This window comes from Cervus elaphus, chromosome 32 (genome assembly GCF_910594005.1).
Source record: "Cervus elaphus chromosome 32, mCerEla1.1, whole genome shotgun sequence".
Lineage (NCBI taxonomy): Eukaryota > Metazoa > Chordata > Mammalia > Artiodactyla > Cervidae > Cervus > Cervus elaphus.
Window position 1 is genome coordinate 44,479,538 of NC_057846.1, and position 19,218 is coordinate 44,498,755.

Sequence of the window (19,218 nt, forward strand, 5' to 3'; positions counted from 1 at the left end):
TGGTGGGTACGGTAAAGTGGCAGTGATGTGCCTGGTATGTGGTTAGTATGGTGGGAGTGGTAGAGTGCTGTGGGTCATGTGTGTGGGTCATGTGTGTGGGGTGTGGTGGGTGTGATGCACATGGTGTGTGGTATGTATGTATGGTATGGTACGTATGGTATGGTACACATACCATGCATGGTATGTGGTAAGTATGGTGGGTGTGATGAGTGGTGTGTGTGATATGTGTGATGTGATTACTAGGGACTAGGGTATGTGTGGTGAGTGTTTGTGTATGTGTGTGTATGTGTGTGTATGTGTGTGTATGTGTGCGTAAGGGGTACAATAGCAGTTCTGGCTGAGAATCGCTAGTTGCACCGAAGGGTTCAGATAATAGTGTCCAAGTCAAAAGCAGGCTGGGCAGGGGAGATGCCCCTTCCTCATCTCCCTGTCCCCCCGCTGCACCCGAGAGGCACACCGCAGGCCTCCGGACGTCGGAGCGATGGGACAGCCTATGCAGACGCTCTCCAGGCCCCCAGGTGGTGAGCCGAGGTCCCCAAATCCTCCCCCTCCCCCCCCCGCCCCGGCCCTTCCCTGCCCCGGACCCTGTCCTTCCTGCCTGACCGCCCCCGACAGCAGGGATCAAGCCCGGGTGTGTTTGGCCAACCACTGCCCACTCACAGCCCTGCAGGCAGATTTTGTTTGGCTGACACCAAGACCTAATGTTTGCTTACTTTAGTAGCGACATTCTAAAGTTAGGAGATTTTATATAAAAAGCTGGATTTGGGGTTTATCTTGAAAAACCAGACGATCAAGCTTCCCAGACCATGTTTAGTGTGATGAGCAGGACGCGGGGCCCAGCCGGGGGAAATCCGCCTCCGGTGGCAGCGGGCAGACCCTGCAGGGTGGGCCCCTCGTGGTGGGTCTCTCTACATGCGTCAGCATCTGCTGACGTCCAGGCTTTTCTCCTCTGCCCGCTGTCTCCGCTCCTCAGCTGGGGGAAGCGTGAACACAGGGGGCGGTTAGGGGGAGAACCTCAGGATGCTTCACTCCGACCGGAGACTTGGAATCCCAGCAATGTCTGCTATTCCGCTCAGCACTGCCTGATCTCATTCTGAAGACGAACATACTGCCCGCAAGTTATTTGTATCCCTGGCCCCTGCTACAGACAACTTTGACCCCAACAGTCCTGACCTCCCTAAACTAAGAGTATTTGCTGCCTCCTCTTGTTACCTGGTTTGCATTAGAAGTTTTCTTCTTTCTGATTACTGACAGGGCTTCCCTGGTGGCTCCGTGGGTAAAGAGTCTACCTCCAGCACGGGAGAGCTGTGTTTGACCCCTGGCTTGGGAAGATGCCCTGGAGAAGAAATGGCAGCCGACTCCAGTATTCTTGCCTGGAGAATCCCATGGACAGAGGAGCTGATGGGCTACGGTCCACAGGCTTGCAAACAGTCAGACACAGCTGAGTGACTCTCACTCACGGACAGTGAGAAGAGCTTTTCCCTGGCCTTTGGGAGGACGTGGGGATGGGAAGGGAGGAGACGGGCCACGTCAGTTGATTTTCTGTCTTTTTGGATTCCCTTCTCATTAAAGGGACTAAGTTATCCAGGGGCAGAGAGAAGCTTTAAGAGTTAGGAGGTGTGAGTTCGAGAGATGAATTTGTTAGCTATGTGATCACAGGCAAGCCACTCTGCCTCTTGAGATAGAAAGAGTCACGCTAGATAATCTATGAGCTCCATGCCATCTAAGGCATTGATTCTTTCGGTCAGATACACATGCTGTGGCCCCTCTTGTTCAAGTGCTTATTTCATATTTTTAAATGTATGTTGCTTGTTTGTTTGCTTGTGACAAGATGCCCCCAGCGCCCCTCAAGGATCACAGAGCACCCCCACCTTCCTGTTTTGCAGTTCTTAAAAGTCTTATTTTTATATCTGACAAGGGGTTAATATATAGTATATATTAAAAAGCCTTATAGCCCAACAACAACAAAACGACAAATAATCCAATCTTAAAAGGGACAAAGGACATAAATACACATTTCTCCAGACAAGACAGACAAATGGATAGTGAGTATATGAAAAGATACTTATTGTCACAAATCATCAGGGAAAAGCAAATCAAAACCACAATACACTACCTTATACCCATTAGGATGGCTATTATAAAAAAATAATAATAACACATGTTGATAAAGGCGTAGAGAAAATAGAGCCCCTGTGCAGTGGTGGTGAGAATGTAAAACGGGGCAGCTGGTATGGAAAGGAGCATGGTTGCTCCTCAAAAAAAAATTCATAACTTATTGCTTCATGGGTGCAGAGTTTAGTTTTGCAAGACAAAGCATTTTGGGGATGGATGGTGGGAAAAGGTTGCACATCAGTGGGAATGTTAATTAATTAATTAATGTTAGTTAATGTTAGTTAATTCCACAGAACCGTACACTTAAGAATGGTTTAGAAGGTGCCCTTTGTTATGTGTATTCACCACAATTAAAACTTTTAAACAATGACATGAAATAGTGATTTGGCTTAATAGTTTAAAAAAAGGTATCAGGAAACAAGTAACTCTCTGTGAAGATAGAAAAAACAGAGGCAATCTAATCACATGACATGATGAGAGTTAAAAGACTTTAAAACAGAATAACCTGTGCCTGGGGTCCCAGAGCAGGCCTTAAGCCCCGGGATGAGGTAGACATGGAAGAATTAGCACATGGTAATGAGTCAGGCCGGACTGGGACCCTTTGTTCTGTGCACGCCCCCGCACTCAGCAGCACCAAAGAGGTAGGCAGACCGCTTAAGCCACCCCTCTGGTCGGACCCGTGGACCCCCGTGGCTGCCCTGCATGCCTCCAGAGAAGCAAGCAAGGGCACATGATACTTGTTTTCGCTCCCTCCTAGGCCACAGAAACCTCAATAAAGCCTTGCCTGAATTTCTTGTCTGGCCTCTTATCAATTTCCATTGATTAAGAGAAGGTCAAGAACCTTGGTGGATATCAGAAATAGAAACTGTAGTGTATCAACACAACAGAATCACAAAATTTTGCAACCACAAAAATTATACTTCAAGACTGCACACCATCACGGAGAAAGGCTGCTGACATGATGTTGAGAAAATAGCAAAATATAAAACTGAAAGGTAAGGTGTCTAATTATGTGTGCCTTTTAGACAGGGACTCCAATGGAAAAGGCAAAATGAAATTAGTTCCTGTGTCAGGGTAGGTTTTTTTTTTCTACTTTAAAATGCATCTTTAAAATTGTTATGATAAGTGTATACAAAAAATAAGATGATAAGTGAGAGTAGAATAAAATAAAATATCCAAGGTTCTCCCTCTCAGAAAAAGGAAATACTCCGAAAGATACAAGATCACCATTCCTTCAAGAAGAAACACTTTTATTTTCAGTCTCAGCTACACAGAAACAAGTGGAAACAGCTAAGGAGATGAGATACCGTTTGGACCCAAGGCAAAGGCTGCTCCAGGTCTGCCGGCCAGAGCTCACCCTGCTGTCTGTGCTGTGGTGACATTCCCCACGTGACACCTGGCCCTGGAGATCTCCGTGTTCACGGCTTTTCCTAAAAAGCTCTAAGTGTGTGGACAGAGCCTATTTCGGAGTCCACGGCATGCCTCCCACAGTGCTGGTCACCGCTGAAGTCTCTTGCCAGATGAATCTAATTACATACAGGGGAACGGTGTGGGGGAGGGAAGGACTGGGAATTTGGGATTAGCAAATGGAGTATATACTGAATGGGTAAACAAGATCCTACTGTACATCACAGGGAACTATATTCATATCCTACGATAAGCCATAATGGAGAAGAATCTGCAAAAGAACAGATACGTGTGTGTGTGCGTGTATATACAACTGAGTCACTTTGCTGTGTAGCAGAAACTCACACGACATTAAAAATCAACTATACTTCAATAAGATTTTTTTCAGAGGGTAGACAGACTACCTGATGTTCCTTTTTACTAGTTACTGCGTTAAATAATGCCGCAGTGTGGGCTCCACGTCACAGAGACAAGCATGGGAAAGCAAGCATACACAAGGTCACAGGTGCTGCAGGTGTCGGCAAGTCCAAGGTCCAAAGTCGCACGTCTGGCAGATGTCGTTATACCAAGAAGTATATAAACCGGGGAAGCAGAACACCTCTTAGCGTGACTCGACTTTGGTTCCGTGTCTCACTGGACTGTGGGTCGCTCACGTCCCCAGAAGCCAAATGTGTACAGACAAGAGAAGCCTGCGGGGGCTGCCAGCTCTGAGCTCCAGTATCAGGTCCCAGACCCTGGGGTCTTAAAGCACCCCTCTGCACCCCCAAAGGAGGGCCATCCAGGCTTGTCATTGGCAGTAAGGCCCTCTTTTTCTATCTAGATGTGGACCTGGTGGGAAGTTTTCTATCCATTTCCTGGTGATGGGGGAATAAACACAGTGTCTGTTCGTTTCTGAAGATGAAGGGAAAATCCATCCTTACGAATGCCCTGTGTTCCCCAGGAGCGGCTGGAGAAACAGCCCTGCAGTTCCAAACACACAGACGATGATGAACACCCACAGGAACACCCTGTCCACCACCATGGCCACGTATTTCCAGTCGTCCTCTACCTGAAAGACAAAATGTCAAGCCCCTGTAAAAACTGAAGACCATGGGAGATAAGCTCTGTTTCATAAATAAGCTGCCTCCTTTGCACAGAAGATTCGCTGACAACTTTTAAAGCAAGTATCCCTACCATTCTGGTTAACCCGTGTCTCCGCCATAGTGTACACAGACAGCAACCGTCTGTCTGAAGACAGAGAGTGCGTGTGCGCGATCATTCCTGGGGCAGAGGGCTGCAGTCGGCAGGCTCCCGCGGGGCACACAGGGCTTCTCCTGACCGCAAGTGTGTGTGTGTGTGTGTGTGTGTGTAAGTCGCTCAGGCACGTTCGACTCTTTATAACCCCATGGACTGTAGCCTGCCGGCCTCCTCTGTCTGTGGGATTTTCCAGGCAAGAAAACTGGAGTGGGTTGTCATTCCCTTCTCCAGCCTGACTGCAAGTAGCAGCCTTGAAAGAGCTGCTCAGATTGTTCCATTCTTGCACTAACTGAGAAAAAAAGCACAACCTGCAAGTTGAGAATTATTTTTTAAATTCATTTTTAATTGGGGGAAAGTTGCTTTACAATAGTGTTGGTTTCTGTCATACAGCAAAACTCGAATCAGTCATAATTATATAAATGTAAGGCTCTCCCTCTTGAGCCTCCCTCCCCTCCCCTCGAGAGTTTTGTTCTATTCGGTGGATTTTCTGAGGACTTCAAGCCTGGGGGGCAGCCTCTGAGATCGCTCTGAGGGACTGCCCTGAAGAGGTAAGGGAGGAGCCAGGATAATAAGCAGATTTTGCAACGAAGACCAGGTAGTCAGAACATCAGAAGATGATGTTGCAGAGCATTCTGTTGCATTTTACTGCCACAGTCATCCTTTGATGTTTCAACTGCCTAGTTTTTGTTGCAAAACCTCCTATATATCCTGTCTATCCTCCCTATCCAGTCTCCTGGGATAAACCCTAATGGAAAAGAACATTTAAAAAGACTGTATATATATGTATGTATAACCGAGTCACTTTGCTCTACAGCAGAAACTAGCTCAATATTGTAAATCAACTATCCTTCAATTGTTTTTTAAGTTTTTTAAAAAGATTACCATTAATTAAGGAAAACCAGGCACCTCAAGTTAATGAATTTACTGCTTTTCTATAGGTGGGGAGAGGCAAGAGTCTAGGCTTACGGAAATCATTCCCTGGATGTGCACCTTAATTGTCTAGGGCCAGTATCCCGCTTTCTGCTTCCTGAGGGCCCTCAGGGTGCCCAGTTGGGGGTGACAGCAGTGACTGATGGCTTGATGGCTGCAGCATCCATTGTTAACTGATAGAGCGGGGACATTTTGCACCCACTCTTGGCATGAGCACCATGGAACCTCCTGACCCTGTGGCGAGTCCAGGAACTGGGTTTGAGGCAGCAGAGGGTAGGGGAAAAAGCCCTGCAGGATGATGGTCCCGCATCAGGAGCCAACAGCCCCCTAGACCCTGGCATCACACTAGTGTGGACAATTCCTTACATCTCTCCTGCCCTTCCTGTTCCCAACCTCCAAGAGCCCTACTGGGTGGTGCTGAAGTCAGAGCAACCGTCCCCTAGGTCTGACGGAGGTGTCCTCACAGAAGGGAGTCCCAGACTCACCTGCTCCTGATACAAACCCCCCCTCCACCTGTGTGACACACACCTGGTGTCCTCCCCGGCACCAATAGGCAGACTTCAGGTCTGCGATGCCCTTTCGTTAGGAGATAAGGATGCTGGCAGCTGCCATCAGGTCAGACCCAGACCCCTGGCATGAATTTTCAGAGGCGCCTAGCTAGTCGTCCTGGTGGAATGGGAAGTTGGCATACATTTCTTGAGCTCTCTCTTTGGAGGATGGGGAGGCCTGTCCTGCTATAGCTAGACCCTGGGCAGCAGGAGCCGACTGAGTTGATGCTAAAAATATCCTAGAAGCTCATTCAATCGGCACCTGGATCCCTGTCTGGTCTAGTGAGTGTGATGGAGCTAAAGCATTCCGTCCTGTCCCTTGGCTGGCTCTTCCCTCTCCCAGCCTTCCTTAAGCAGGGGCTCTCCGTCTAACTAACCAAGACTGCCCTGAGTGTTTATTTTAACCAGATTTCACTTGAGTTGACATTTCTGGAGGCAAAGATTTGCTCTGAGGCTACCCCTTACTCCATCCCTTCACCAGGGCAGTTCACCCAAAACTGCAGCATCGCGGAGCTGGATCTCAGGGCACCCACTCTCTGACTGTCTTGCAAACAGAACTCACACTGGAGTTCTGACTAGGGTTCATGCAGGCCCCCTAGGACTTCCGTGAGTGGACAGGTTAGAGGACTCATGCATTTACCTCCTTTGTTTCATTTTGGTTCTTCATGTTTTCTGCTATGAAATGAACACTATCGATTACGTCTTCGACTTCAGGCGAGAGCTCCGAGTTTTCAGCCATCCACTGTAAAGGCTGATGACTTAATCTTCTCTTGCTGGTGGCGGATTCACCGGATCTATGACAGTGGCAGCATTCTTTAAGAAGTCTGGGCTCTTTGTGATGATCAAACTTGACTTTGGCAGGCCTACTGGAGACTCCTTTGGGGTTTCTATCAGATCCTGTCTCCTTCTTCTTGTCCAGAGGCCTCTTCATCATCAGGATCTGGGGTAACAGCCGGAGGAAGACCGCCTTCACCCACGTGGGCATGTTGTGAGTGGTCGGGGTGCGATAGTGGATGTTCAATACAAACACCGTCACCACAATGGACAGGGTGACGAAGATCATGGTGAAGAGCAGGTATTCGCCCACCAGGGGGATCACGAGAGATGTGGACGGGATGGTTTCTGTGATCACCAGCAAAAACACAGTCAGAGAAAGCAGTACTGAAATGCAAAGTGTCACTTTTTCACCACAGTCAGAAGGAAGGTAGAAGACCAAGACAGTGAGAAATGAAATAAAGAGACAGGGGATGATCAGATTAATGGTGTAAAACATCGGGAGTCTCCTAATGTAGAAAGAATAGGTGATGTCTGTGTATATCTCTTCACAACAGTTGTACTTTATGTCATGCTTGTAGCCAGAAGCATCGACAATTTCCCACTCACTGTTCTCCCAAAATTCATTCATGTCTACTTTAGAGCCAATGATTAGAAGGTCAATTTCAGCTTTGTCATAAGTCCAGGAACCAAATTTCAGGGAACAATTTTGATGGTCAAAAGGGAAAAAAGTGATGTCCATTGGACAGGAACTCTTAAAAATCGCGGGTGGAGTCCAGGTTATCATGCCATCGTATTTAAGAAGAGCTTTTGTCTTGCCTTCAACTTGGAAGTCGCCAACCGCACTGCAAAGTAAATCAGACACCGTTAGTGACTCCCCCGTGCTTCGGGTCCACCTGCACCAAAGGCAGCTCTAAAAAAAGACTGGCTGTCGGGTACGCATACTTGTTGTAGAGAACGATGTCGGGCTTCCAGATCATCTCGGCAGGAACACGGAGAGTCTCAATGCCATCATATTCCATGGGGTCCCAACGCAGCTTATAATCATTCCAGATCTGAAGGAAATAGGAGTCAGTTTTAAAAATTCTTCACTTTCTTCTAATGTTAATTCTATAGTGGTTCAACAGTTTTTTGAAAAGATTTTTGTTTGAAGAGTACATGGTTTAATCCGTCATACCATCTTATTCTTCCTTTTGCTCTTAATCTTTTATGCGGATTTTGTAATAAACCTATCATCATACTATCTTTTAATAACAGAAATGAATTGCTACTAGAAGTCCTTGGAATGTGGACATGTACAGTGCAGGGGACCCTGGTTCAATTCCTGGGTCGGAAAGATCCCCTGGAGAAGGGAAATGCTACCCACTCCAGTATTCTGGCCTGGAGACTCCCATGGACTGTATAGTCCATGGGGTTGCAAAGAGTCAGACATAACTGAGTGGCTTTCACTTAACTTTGGTTTCTACCAAAACCTGGGAGATTAAACTCAAGGTGAACAAGATGGCTGAGCTGATTGGGGCAAAAATAGGTTATCCACTAGAAATTAGATATGTATCTATTGATTATTAATTAGCTGGTCAAGTTTATAGACTCAGTTTCCACATTCCATAGACTATGTTCAATCTCTAGTAGCAATCCATCTCTAATAATAAAAAGATAGTAGGATGATAGGTTTATTACAAAATCTGCATAAAAGATTAAGAGCAAAAGGAAGAATAAGATGGCAAGACTGATTAAACCAAATAGTGGGAATCTAAGCCACAGCAGAATCAAAGAATGGGTAAGCATCTGGCTCTGGAGCTCAAGATATAAGCAAAAATAGGAGACCTGAGAGCAGAAACCTTCAAAGGACAGAGTCAGTGAGAACTCTGTCAGTAGGTTCTGCACCTGAAGCTTGCAGCCAGGCAGCTGTTACCAGATTGAACTTTGGGCTTTGAAGATAGATAATATTTTATACTCTGTCATAAACTGGAGATGGAAAGAGGGAGTGCTAGTGGATTTTATCCACTGGACATTATTAAACTGACATGTCAGTGACAGTTCCCAGAGAAGAGTAAGGGACACAGGCACATACGTGACGTAGCCACAGGTTGGTTTCCATGATCTGGTTCACTTCATCCTGGGAAGAGGAAGCAATGTTATTTTAGCCTCAAATGTACCAGCTAATAGAAGTGAATCTTGGAGCGAAAATTACAACTACAAAGAGCTGAGCTGAGTTCGAGCTAATGGAGGAAAACAAAGAAGACTGAAAAGGCAACTTATAAAAATTGACCAAAAATACAATATTTCCACACTGGTGCCCACCCTGTCGACTTCTAAAGGAAATGTGGCTTTACTACTGTCTTTCAAATCTGACTGAAGCTTCACTTTTTCTGTAAAGGCTTTCTGACCTCTGCAGCCCACAAGGCCTTCTGATCTCATGAAAGGAAAGAAGGGAGAGAATGGAGAGTGGGAGGAGGGAGGGGACACCCAGCAGACGGTGGAGGGCATCGTTGTTTTTGCCATCTTCTTCCCCAGCTGCGCCCCAGCACCCTCTAGGCTCTGAGTCCTGAGCCCAGCCACCCCTCGAGGTGTCAGCTCAGCTCATCATGGAGCCTTCCAGCTGGATCCTGCCACTCCCCGCAACACACCTCTCACTCCCGTCCAAACCACTGCCGATTGCCTCACTCATTCATTAACAAATATTTATTGAGTACCTACTATGTGCTCTATAAATGCTGGGGTTACAGAAATCACCAGGATTGGAAAATACCCTTACCTATTGGCTTAAAGCTCAACATTCAGAAAACTAAGATCATGGCATCCGGTCCCATCACTTCATGGCAAATAGATGGGGAAACAGTGGAAACAGTGTCAGACTTTATTTTTTTGGGCTCCAAAATTACTGCAGATGGTGACTGCAGCCATGAAATTAAAAGACACTTACTCCTTGGAAGGAAAGTTATGACCAACCTAGATAGCTTATTAAAAAGCAGAGACATTACTTTGCCAACAAAGGTTCATCTAGTCAAGGCTATGGTTTTTCCAGGGGTCATGTATGGACGTGAGAGTTGGACTGTGAAGAAAGCTGAGCGCCAAAGAATTGATGCTTTTGAACTGTGGTGTTGGAGAAGACTCTTGAGAGTCCCTTGGACTGCAAGGAGATCCAACCAGTCCATCCTAAAGGAGATCAGTCCTGGGTGTTCATTGGAAGGACTGATGCTGAAGCTGAAACTCCAATATTTTGGCCACCTCACACGAGGAGTTGACTCATTGGAAAAGACCCTGATGCTGGGAGGGATTGGGGGCAGGAGGAGAAGGGGACGGCAGAGGATGAGATGGCTAGATGGCATCACTGACTTGATGGACATGAGTTTGGGTAACTCTGGGGGTTGGTGATGGACAGGGAGGCCTGGCGTGCTGTGATTCATGGGGTCGCAAAAAATCAGACACGACTGAGTGACTGAACTGAACTGACTGATGTGTGTCTAATGGAGAAGGGAATAGCAGCCCATTTCAGTATCTTGCCTGGGAAATTCCATGGACAGGGGAACCTAGTAGGCTATAGTCCATGCAAAGAGTTGGACATGACTGAGCAACTAACACACACACACGTATGTATCTAAGCTATTAGCTGGGAAGACAGAAAATCAAAAATAGATATATGATACAATGATAGATATATGATACAATGTAAGATGCTTCCCTGGTGGCTCAGATGGTAAAGAAGCTGCCTGCAATGCAAGAGACCCATCGATCCCTGGGTTGGAAAGGTCCCCTGGAGAAGGGAATGGCAACCCACTCAGTATTCTTGTCTGGAGAATCCCCATGGACAGAGGAGCCTGATGGGTTACAGTCCATGGGGTCACAAACAGTTGGACACAACTGAGCAACTAACACACACACACATAATGTAAGATAGTGATAAGTCCTACAGGAAAAAATAAAGAGGGATTGAGTGGTGTGTGTATGTGTGTGTGCGCGCATGTGCACATTTCTTTAAGACAGGGTGAAGCAGGAAGGCTTCTCTGAGGAGATGGTTTAAGTAAGTACCTAAATGACCTGCAGAGGGTCACGGATCTCTCTGGGAGAAACGCATTCCAGGCTGACATCCCAAATATAATGTGTTCCTAAGTAGCTACCACCTCCCAGTGGAGTAGATACTGAAGACACATCCAGAAACTCCCAGTGCCACACTAGGAGGCTGTTGATGGCCACTAGTGCCTCCAGTGGGTTCCCAACACATACCAACTTTTCTCCCCCAGACACATGAGCACCTTCCAGAGAGAAACGCTCACAGCTGAGGGAGCGGTATCCAAGGTTGGACACCAGCCCACTGTGGTTCTCTGAGCTGCTCTGCCCTTCTCCATGCCCCCCAGAAAACACTACCTCATCAGCTTCCTCCTTCAAAGAGGTTTGTGTCAAGTCACGGTAAGCCCCAGGGTTTTCAAACGAGTTTCCTTAACGGCTTTCTGTTGGTCAGAGCAGGCAAAGAAATGGACTATACTTGTCCATGACTTTACAATCACCCAAGTCTAAGGAAAATGCCTTCTGCTCATAGGAGGGTCACCTTGTGACCTGCAGATTGCAGCAGGGGCCTTGTCAATAAATCCATTGGCTGTCAGTCAGGAGTGAACTAGCTCTGCAGTCCAGAAAGGTCTCAGAGGTAAGTTATAAACATCTTCCAAAGACTGCTTCCCCTCTGTCCGCTAATATACTGTTCAGAGAACCAGAACACACTGTGAACTAGAATGTTGTGTTCAGAGAATTAAAATCAGCTGGCAATATCACCCAGTATCCCTCTCCCCATCTGCACTTGCACGGCCTGGTGGAGCTCCAGGTGGTGTGGGCCTGTTTCATGGAGGGTGGACATCCCCAGAGGTGTCAGTCAAATTGATGGATCAGGACCTGGTCTGGAAAGTCTCATTCTCCATCCAGTGTCAGACCACACCAATGGCCATGGGAATTGCTATCAGACAGTGCAGGTGAAGGAGGCCCGAGACCCCCACAATGCCACCCCACATTCTTGGAACCATCACCCTGTGCCTCTCTCTTGGGAAAATAAATGAGTTGACACCTTGATTGAATTAAAGGATTGGAATTACAATTTTAAGTGGACTCGATTCTGGAGCAGCAGCAACAGATTCAGAGGCTGAGATCAGAAAGGCCAGGTGGGCTACATTTTGAAAGCCTCTGGTTTGTCATTTCAGGTGTGCCAGGCCACCAAAAACAGGGCAGGGGCTCTGTCCTGGCTCCATGAGGGGGGCAGTAGACACACTCCTGCTCTGAAGGTCCTTTAGTCAGTAAACTTTGCTGCCAAGGTCATTCTATGCAGCAGCAAACACCCTTCTGTGCAGAGCCCTCTGGTGCTCTAAGGCCAAGTGTGGGGCTGAAACAGCAGTGGATGGCCTAGAATCTTCTAGAAGGGAGCCGGTAATTGCATGCCTGGGCTTTACTACATCACGGTCACCCCCAGGCCTCACCATGACTCAGTGGCAACCAAGAATACGGCCCCAGGGACTTGTGGGGCTCCGCATGAGAACAGGTAGCCTCCAAAACACTAATTAGGACTGAGGTAGTAACGTCGGACAATGTAGACTCAGAGGAAAAAAATTTCTAAAGATGAAGAGGGATGTTAAGTAATGACAGAAGATCTAATCCTACAGGAAGACCTAATGATCCTAACTGTGCACCAAAAACAGAATTATATGAAACAGAAGCTGATAGAGCTGGGAGAAGAAACAGATAAATCCCCAGTTAGTTAGAGATTCCCAGCAACCAATAGAATTACTTGACAGAAGTCAGCAAAAATAGGAAAAATCTGAACAACAGGATCTAGTCGATGCATACAGACACGCCACTCAAAAGCAGCAGAACACACCCTTTTCCAAGCATGAATGGAATATTAACCAAGATAGATCATATCCTTATCATGAGCCATCAAACAAGCCTCAAAATTTTTAAAAAGTTGGAATCACAGTGTGCTTCTTACCATAATGGAATCAAACTAGAAATCAATAACAAGAAGACAGCAGGGAAGTCTCTAAATCCATGGAAATTAAATTTCTAAATAATCCATGAGTCAAAGAGAAGGTCTCAAAGGGAAGCTTTTAAAATACATAGAACTGAGTGGGAACAAAACCATAATACATCAAAATATAAGGGACACAGACAAAAACAGTTCTGAGAATAAAATTTGCAGCTAAATGCTTACATTAGAAATGAGAAAGTGGGCAGTTGGCGTTAGCAGAATTAATTTATTAGATATAGAATGAATAGACAACAGGTTCTACTGTATAGCAAAATATCCTATGATAAACCATAGTGAAAAAGAATTTTTTTAATAAAATGTGTATATATTATATATATCTAGCTGAATCACTTCGCTGTACAACAGATATTGATACAACATTGTAACATTTATTAAAGGAATGAGTGGGGGCTTCCCTGGTGGCTCAGGGGTAAAGAATCCACTTGCCAGTGCCGGAGACACGGGTTCGATCCCTGATCAGGGAAGATCCCACAAGCTGTGGAGCGACTAAGCCCATGAGCTGCAACTACCTAGTGTGTGCTCCAGAGCCCGTGAGCCACAGCTGCTGAAGCCGACTCACCCTAGAGCCCTGCTCTACAACAGAGAAACCACCCCCGTGAGAAGCCCTCGCACCAATAAAGAGAGCAGCCCCTGCTAGCCGCAACTAGAGAAAAGCTCAAGCAGCAATGAAAGCCTAAATAAACACGTTTATTTAGCACAGTCAAAAATGAATAAGTGCATAAAATTATTTTTTAAAAAGGAACCAATGGACTCAATGCTAATTTAAAAAAATTAAAAGAATGAGTGGTCCCGTCTAGGTGGGAGAAATCATCTGGCTCACTTTTTTAAAATCAGTGTTTACCAGTGTACACACACTCCCAGCCTGGGCCAGAAGCCAGAGGAGGGGCCAGGGTCAGCCCGGTCCCCTGGGAAGTGTGCGGTGAGGAAGCCTGGTGGGTGGGCCCAAGACTTCACATCCTAATCCGAGGGCTTCCCCTAAGGCGCGACTGGAGCCACCATGCTTCTCCCAAGCAAAGCTGAGCGGAAGGAGGGCTCCTCCCTGTCTGGGGCGGCCCCCCACCTCCGCCCATGTGCCATCTGTCTGTACACCACCGTCTCACAGATGATCCATACGCCCCTCAGTCCGGGAGCCTGCCTATTCCTAGAATTTGGTCCACGTCCAGAGCCTCGGGCCAGCCTGCCCCTGCCACGCCTTGGAGTCCAGAACCTGCCCAGTACTGGGGCACCAGGCCCCACACCTCCTCTGCCAGGACCTAGGTGCCAAGATTGTTCAAAACAAAGAACTCTCGTCCTCCCTGCCCTTGAACAGGTACCAATTAATTTAAATGAAGACCTCCAAACACCCATCTGCTTCTCAGGACTCAATGGAACCCTGTATAACAGAAAGTGAACTTTTTCTTTATTCTGTAAAACAGGAGACTTAGAGCAATTCATCTGTAGAGTAAAACAGGCATGAGCTTTGGGGTTAAACAGGCTTGACTGAACTGCAGGGCTGCCATCTGTAATCACGTGTCGTTGGGAATGTGGCTGACTTGAGCTGCTCTTTCCCCAGCTATAAGATGCAAAGGACAGCCACGAAGTGTAGACGCTGGTACATAATAGGTGCATGACGAAGTCAACTCCTTTTGTATTCCCCCTTCAACTGCCCTCCTTCGCCTCTTGGCTTCATAAACTGGTTCTGAGAGCATTTCCAGAAATATACTACCTTAACAGAAATAAATATATTACTTTGCTAACAAAGGTCTGTCTAGTCAAAGCTATGGTTTTTCCAGTAGTCTTGTATGGATGTGAGATTTGGACCATAAAGAAAGCTGAGTGCCGAAGAATTGATGCTTTTGAACTGTGGTGTTGTGGAAGACTCTTGAGAGACCCTTGGGCTGCAAGGAGATCCAACCAGTCCATCCTAAAAGAAATCAGTCCTGAATATTCATTGGAAGGACTGATGCTAAAGCTGAAACTCCAATACTCTGGCCACCTGTTGCAAAGAACTGACTCATTGGAAAAGACCCTGATGCTGGGAAAGACTGAAGGTGGGAGGAGAAGGGATCAACAGAGGATGAGATAGTTGGATGGTATCACCGACTCAATGGACATGAGTTTGAGTAAACTCCGGGAGTTGGTGATGGCCAGGGAGGCCTGGCGTGCTGCAGTCCATGAGGTCCTAAAGAGTCGGACATGACTAAGCAACTGAACTGAACAGAAATAATGACAGCATCCTCGGGGGAATGGATCCCTTGCCAGCTTTGAAGGGCTGATACTTCATAGATCCTTGTTTGTTCCTTTTTTTTTTCTTTAAGTTTTTGCTTTTTTTTTTTTTTTTGGCTGAGCCACATGGCTTGTGGGATCTTAGTTTCCCGACCTGAGATCAAACCTGGGCCCTTGGAGTCCAGCATGGAGTAGTGCCCACTGGGCTGCCAGAGAATTCCTTTAAATCCCTTTATTTACCCCCATGCAGTGAGTGGGAGTTTCTCAGACCCTCAGAGCTGGAGCCCCTTGAGACCACGTGGTACCTGGTGACCCCCTCGCACTTACCACATCAGCCAGCTGCGTGATGGCCACTTCAAAATACACAGTGATCGGGTCGGAAACGTTCTCCACGGGCCTGATGAACTGGTTATAATGAGCGAACAGCTTGTGAAAGAGCCTCTCCTCCGACGCGCAGCCTGCACAGCCTTTGGGCCAAACAGAGGGCGGCGTTAGAGAAGCAGAGAGCGTGCCCGCGTGGAGGTTCCAGGGCCTTCCCTCCCCCGGAGGCGGCACGGGCATCAGCGTCCCCCAGGACCACGTCCCCTGGCTCTCTGGGCCGGGCTCCTCGCCTGTCATGGAGATGACAAGAGAAGGGCCTGCATCTCAGGGCTGGTGAGAGGTTAAAGAAAGTGATGCTGGGAAGAGCGCTTCTAAGTGGGTGGTCAGCTCTGTCACTGAACAGAACTCACCGTCTCGCTGATCTAGTCATTAAAGTCCTGAGCTTCCCTGGTGGTCCAGGTAAGACTCTTCCTGCCAATGCAGGGGACGTGGGTTCGATCCCTGGTCCCGGAAGATCCCGCATGCCGCGAGGTATCTAAGCCTGTGCACCACAACGACTGAAGCCTGGGTGCCCTGGAGCCTGAGCTCCACGCCCAGAGAAGCCCGCACAGTTAGAGCAAGCCCGCGCATAGCAGTGAGGACCCAGAGCCGCCAAAAATTAATTCATGAATTAAATTAAAAAAAAGAAAAAGTCCTGCTCTTTCTTGTCAAAGGACTGATCTGACTGGTCTTTGTTTCTACCACCAGAAGGGTGTATAGCTGGGGAAACTTCATCAAACAAACTCAAAGAGTTATCAAGTTTATAAAGGTCTCAAGCCCTCCTCCTTTTTAAAATCAACTTTCAACTTCAATTATCTGGGAGATGTGTGAGAGTGCGAAGTTCCTAAGGAAAATTTTGCTGAAAACATTTTTTAAAGAACCCCCAAAGTTCTTAAGCAATAGCTCTTTCGGTCATCAAATTTCAGACAATAACGTAATCACATTTCCTTGTATTTTCCCAAGAATGCATTAAATGTGGGTTACTTGCCTTCATTTGGCATAATTCATCTCATTAATGCCCTTTCCATATTTTTCCTCATAAAAGTCAAATTTGATACCTGAAATATTAGGCTATATATTTCCCAAAGGGATTTATGCCCTGAAAGAAAAAAAATTTAAGGGGTTGCCAACTTACTAGGCAAAAACAAATGAAATGGTAGCTGTCATACTGCTAAATAAAAACTGTTCTTTGCCAAATGCATTTGGAAACACGGAAACACTGAGATTTCAGCAGGAAGGAACAGTTTTTTTTCTTGAACTTTTTATTTTGTCTTGGGGTATAACCGATTAAAAATGTTGTGATAGTTTCAGGTGAAGAGTGAAGGGACTCAGCCATCCATATCCCTGTATCCATTCTCCCCTAAACACCGCTCCCATCCAGGCTGCCACATAAAAGTGAGCAGAGCTCCTTGTGCTATACACTAGGTCCTTGTTGGTTATCGATTTTAAATATAGCTGTATGTACTTGTCCATCTCAAACTCCCTAACTATCCCTTCCTCCAGGCAACCATAAGCTTGTTCTGTAAGTCTGTTGAGATAGGAAAGAACAATTTTAGACATAAACCATCCTTGTCTGCCAACTTTATTAATAATGATAGAGATATTTCTCCATAAAACAGGTAATACAAAAATCCTCCCATTCCCTATTTTCCTCCTTTAAGATTTTGCTTTTCTTTTGAGACATTTCAGATGAACCCTCCATGAGTCTTGACAAGCAAATCCCTGCAAGCCCACCGCACGTGGAGGTGTGGCTTTGCAGACATGGACAGAGAGGCAGCTGTCTATTTCTAAGACCTAACTTTGAAAATGAATGACCTTCCTCTTGAGACAGACCTCAGGACAGGAATATAACGTATTTCCCCAAACAAAGACAATTACATACAAAATGGAAGGCTTCATAGTATCAGCTAATAAACCATAGTTCTGAAAAAACATATAAATACAGATAAAGAAATTGAATATATCCATAGCAAAGATAGACAGGAAAATGTACCATTATTACTGTTGCATATTTTCATTGGGAAAATAAAATAAACCATGGTTTACAATGTTTTCTTGTCCTCCCCATCCCATCCCCCCCAATCTCATTTTACATGTTAAGTCAACCAATTAAAAATGAATAGGTTAATTAACAGCTATATGAGGAGTCACTCCTGTACAAACACTCTCCATATTTATCCATGGAGTATCCCATCTCTGCTCAGCGGCACACAAATAGAAGTGTATATGCACGCAGCTAAAAAGGGAAGACCAAAAAAAAAAAAAAGCAGAAATAAAACCTACCTTTAAAGCATAGTGCAAATACACACCACCAGGCACACAGCGCAAAGCGAAGGGCTCCCTGACCCCCGCGGGGCAGCATGATTAAAATACTCTGATTTCTTGTCCCAGTCAAAGGATTATGGAAAACAAAGAGCTATCAGCCAGCCACTCACACCGGACTTTAAATCACCAGAGTCCACTGCAGTCCAAGTGTCTTCCGTGAAATGAAAACCTTCACAAATGTAACACGGTCGCTCCCAATATCAGAGGCTGAAGCCAACCGGAAGGGCAAGCCCAAAGGACTCAATCTGATATCAGATGAGGCATCTCATCTTCTGACACCCCAGATCGCTTCCCGCGCAGGAGTGCAGAGGAGGAGAAGCAGGGGGGCGGCTGGGCAGACAGCCCCGAGGAGGGACGGCAAACTCTGTCGTGGTCAGTGCATCTTTGCCGAGCATCTTTTCCCAGCCACGGTCCTGAGGGCAGCGAACACAGCTTTCCTGAGCTGCAGCTCTAGGTAAAGTGCCTGCCAGGTCCCAGAGCGTGTATTCTGATTCACTGAATTCTCTAGCTCATCGAGGCTTAATCTTGTTACCAGAAAACATTCTAAAATTGGAGTCCCTGTTAGGTGTGGCTCTGGGAGAACAGAATTAATTTGGTTTTGTCTGACTTCTAGTGCCTGGTCCTTCTGTGCTCAGAGATCGTCCTACAGGGACTAGAGATCAGCCTCCTGAGAATGAGAAAAATGAATACTAAACACACGATGCCAACTGGACTGTTCTATGTTTATTTAGACATCCTTGTCACCAGTTCATTTTCTTATCATTCGCTTCTTTCCTCTGTAAGTTGTGTCAGTAACATTTTGATGAATTATGCTTTCTGGCCAGGTTTTGGTGTTGGTTAAGGGTGAGTTAACAGCAAAATGAGAAGACAACCTACAGAATGGGGGAATTTATTGGCAGATCAAATAAGGGGTTTGTATCCAAAATATGTAAGGAACTCATAAAACTCAAGAACAAATGAATAAATCCCAGTTGAGAAATGGTCAAAGGACCTGAATAGACAATTTTCCAAAGAAGACACAGATGCGATGGGTATATGAAAAGGGGCTCAACCTCACTTAATCATCAAGAAATGTGAATCTAACCACAAAGAGGTATCTCCACCTACCTACCAAGATGGTGTTGTAAGAAGACAAGAGATACCCAGTGTTAGTGGAGAAAAGAGAATCCCCGTACAGTGTTTGGAATGTAAATTGGTGCAGCCACTCTGGAAAACAGTAGAAAGATTCCTCAAAAAATTAAAACTAAGACTACCATACGATCTAGCAATCTCACCTCTGGGAATATA

General features: G+C 46.2%; 1 protein-coding gene across 1 annotated transcript; it reads right to left on the reverse strand.

Moving 5' to 3' along the window:
* Positions 1 to 3,344: 3,344 nt before the first annotated feature.
* On the reverse strand, positions 3,345 to 18,349 carry CHRNA6 (cholinergic receptor nicotinic alpha 6 subunit). The gene is made up of 6 exons (XM_043893657.1): positions 17,890 to 18,349; positions 15,574 to 15,713; positions 9,085 to 9,129; positions 7,956 to 8,065; positions 6,877 to 7,855; positions 3,345 to 4,570 (listed from the first exon to the last, which is right to left on the reverse strand). The coding sequence occupies exons 1-6, from the start codon at positions 17,966 to 17,968 to the stop codon at positions 4,439 to 4,441; spliced, it is 1,485 nt and encodes a 494-aa protein (XP_043749592.1). The 5' UTR covers positions 17,969 to 18,349; the 3' UTR covers positions 3,345 to 4,438.
* Positions 18,350 to 19,218: the final 869 nt, after the last annotated feature.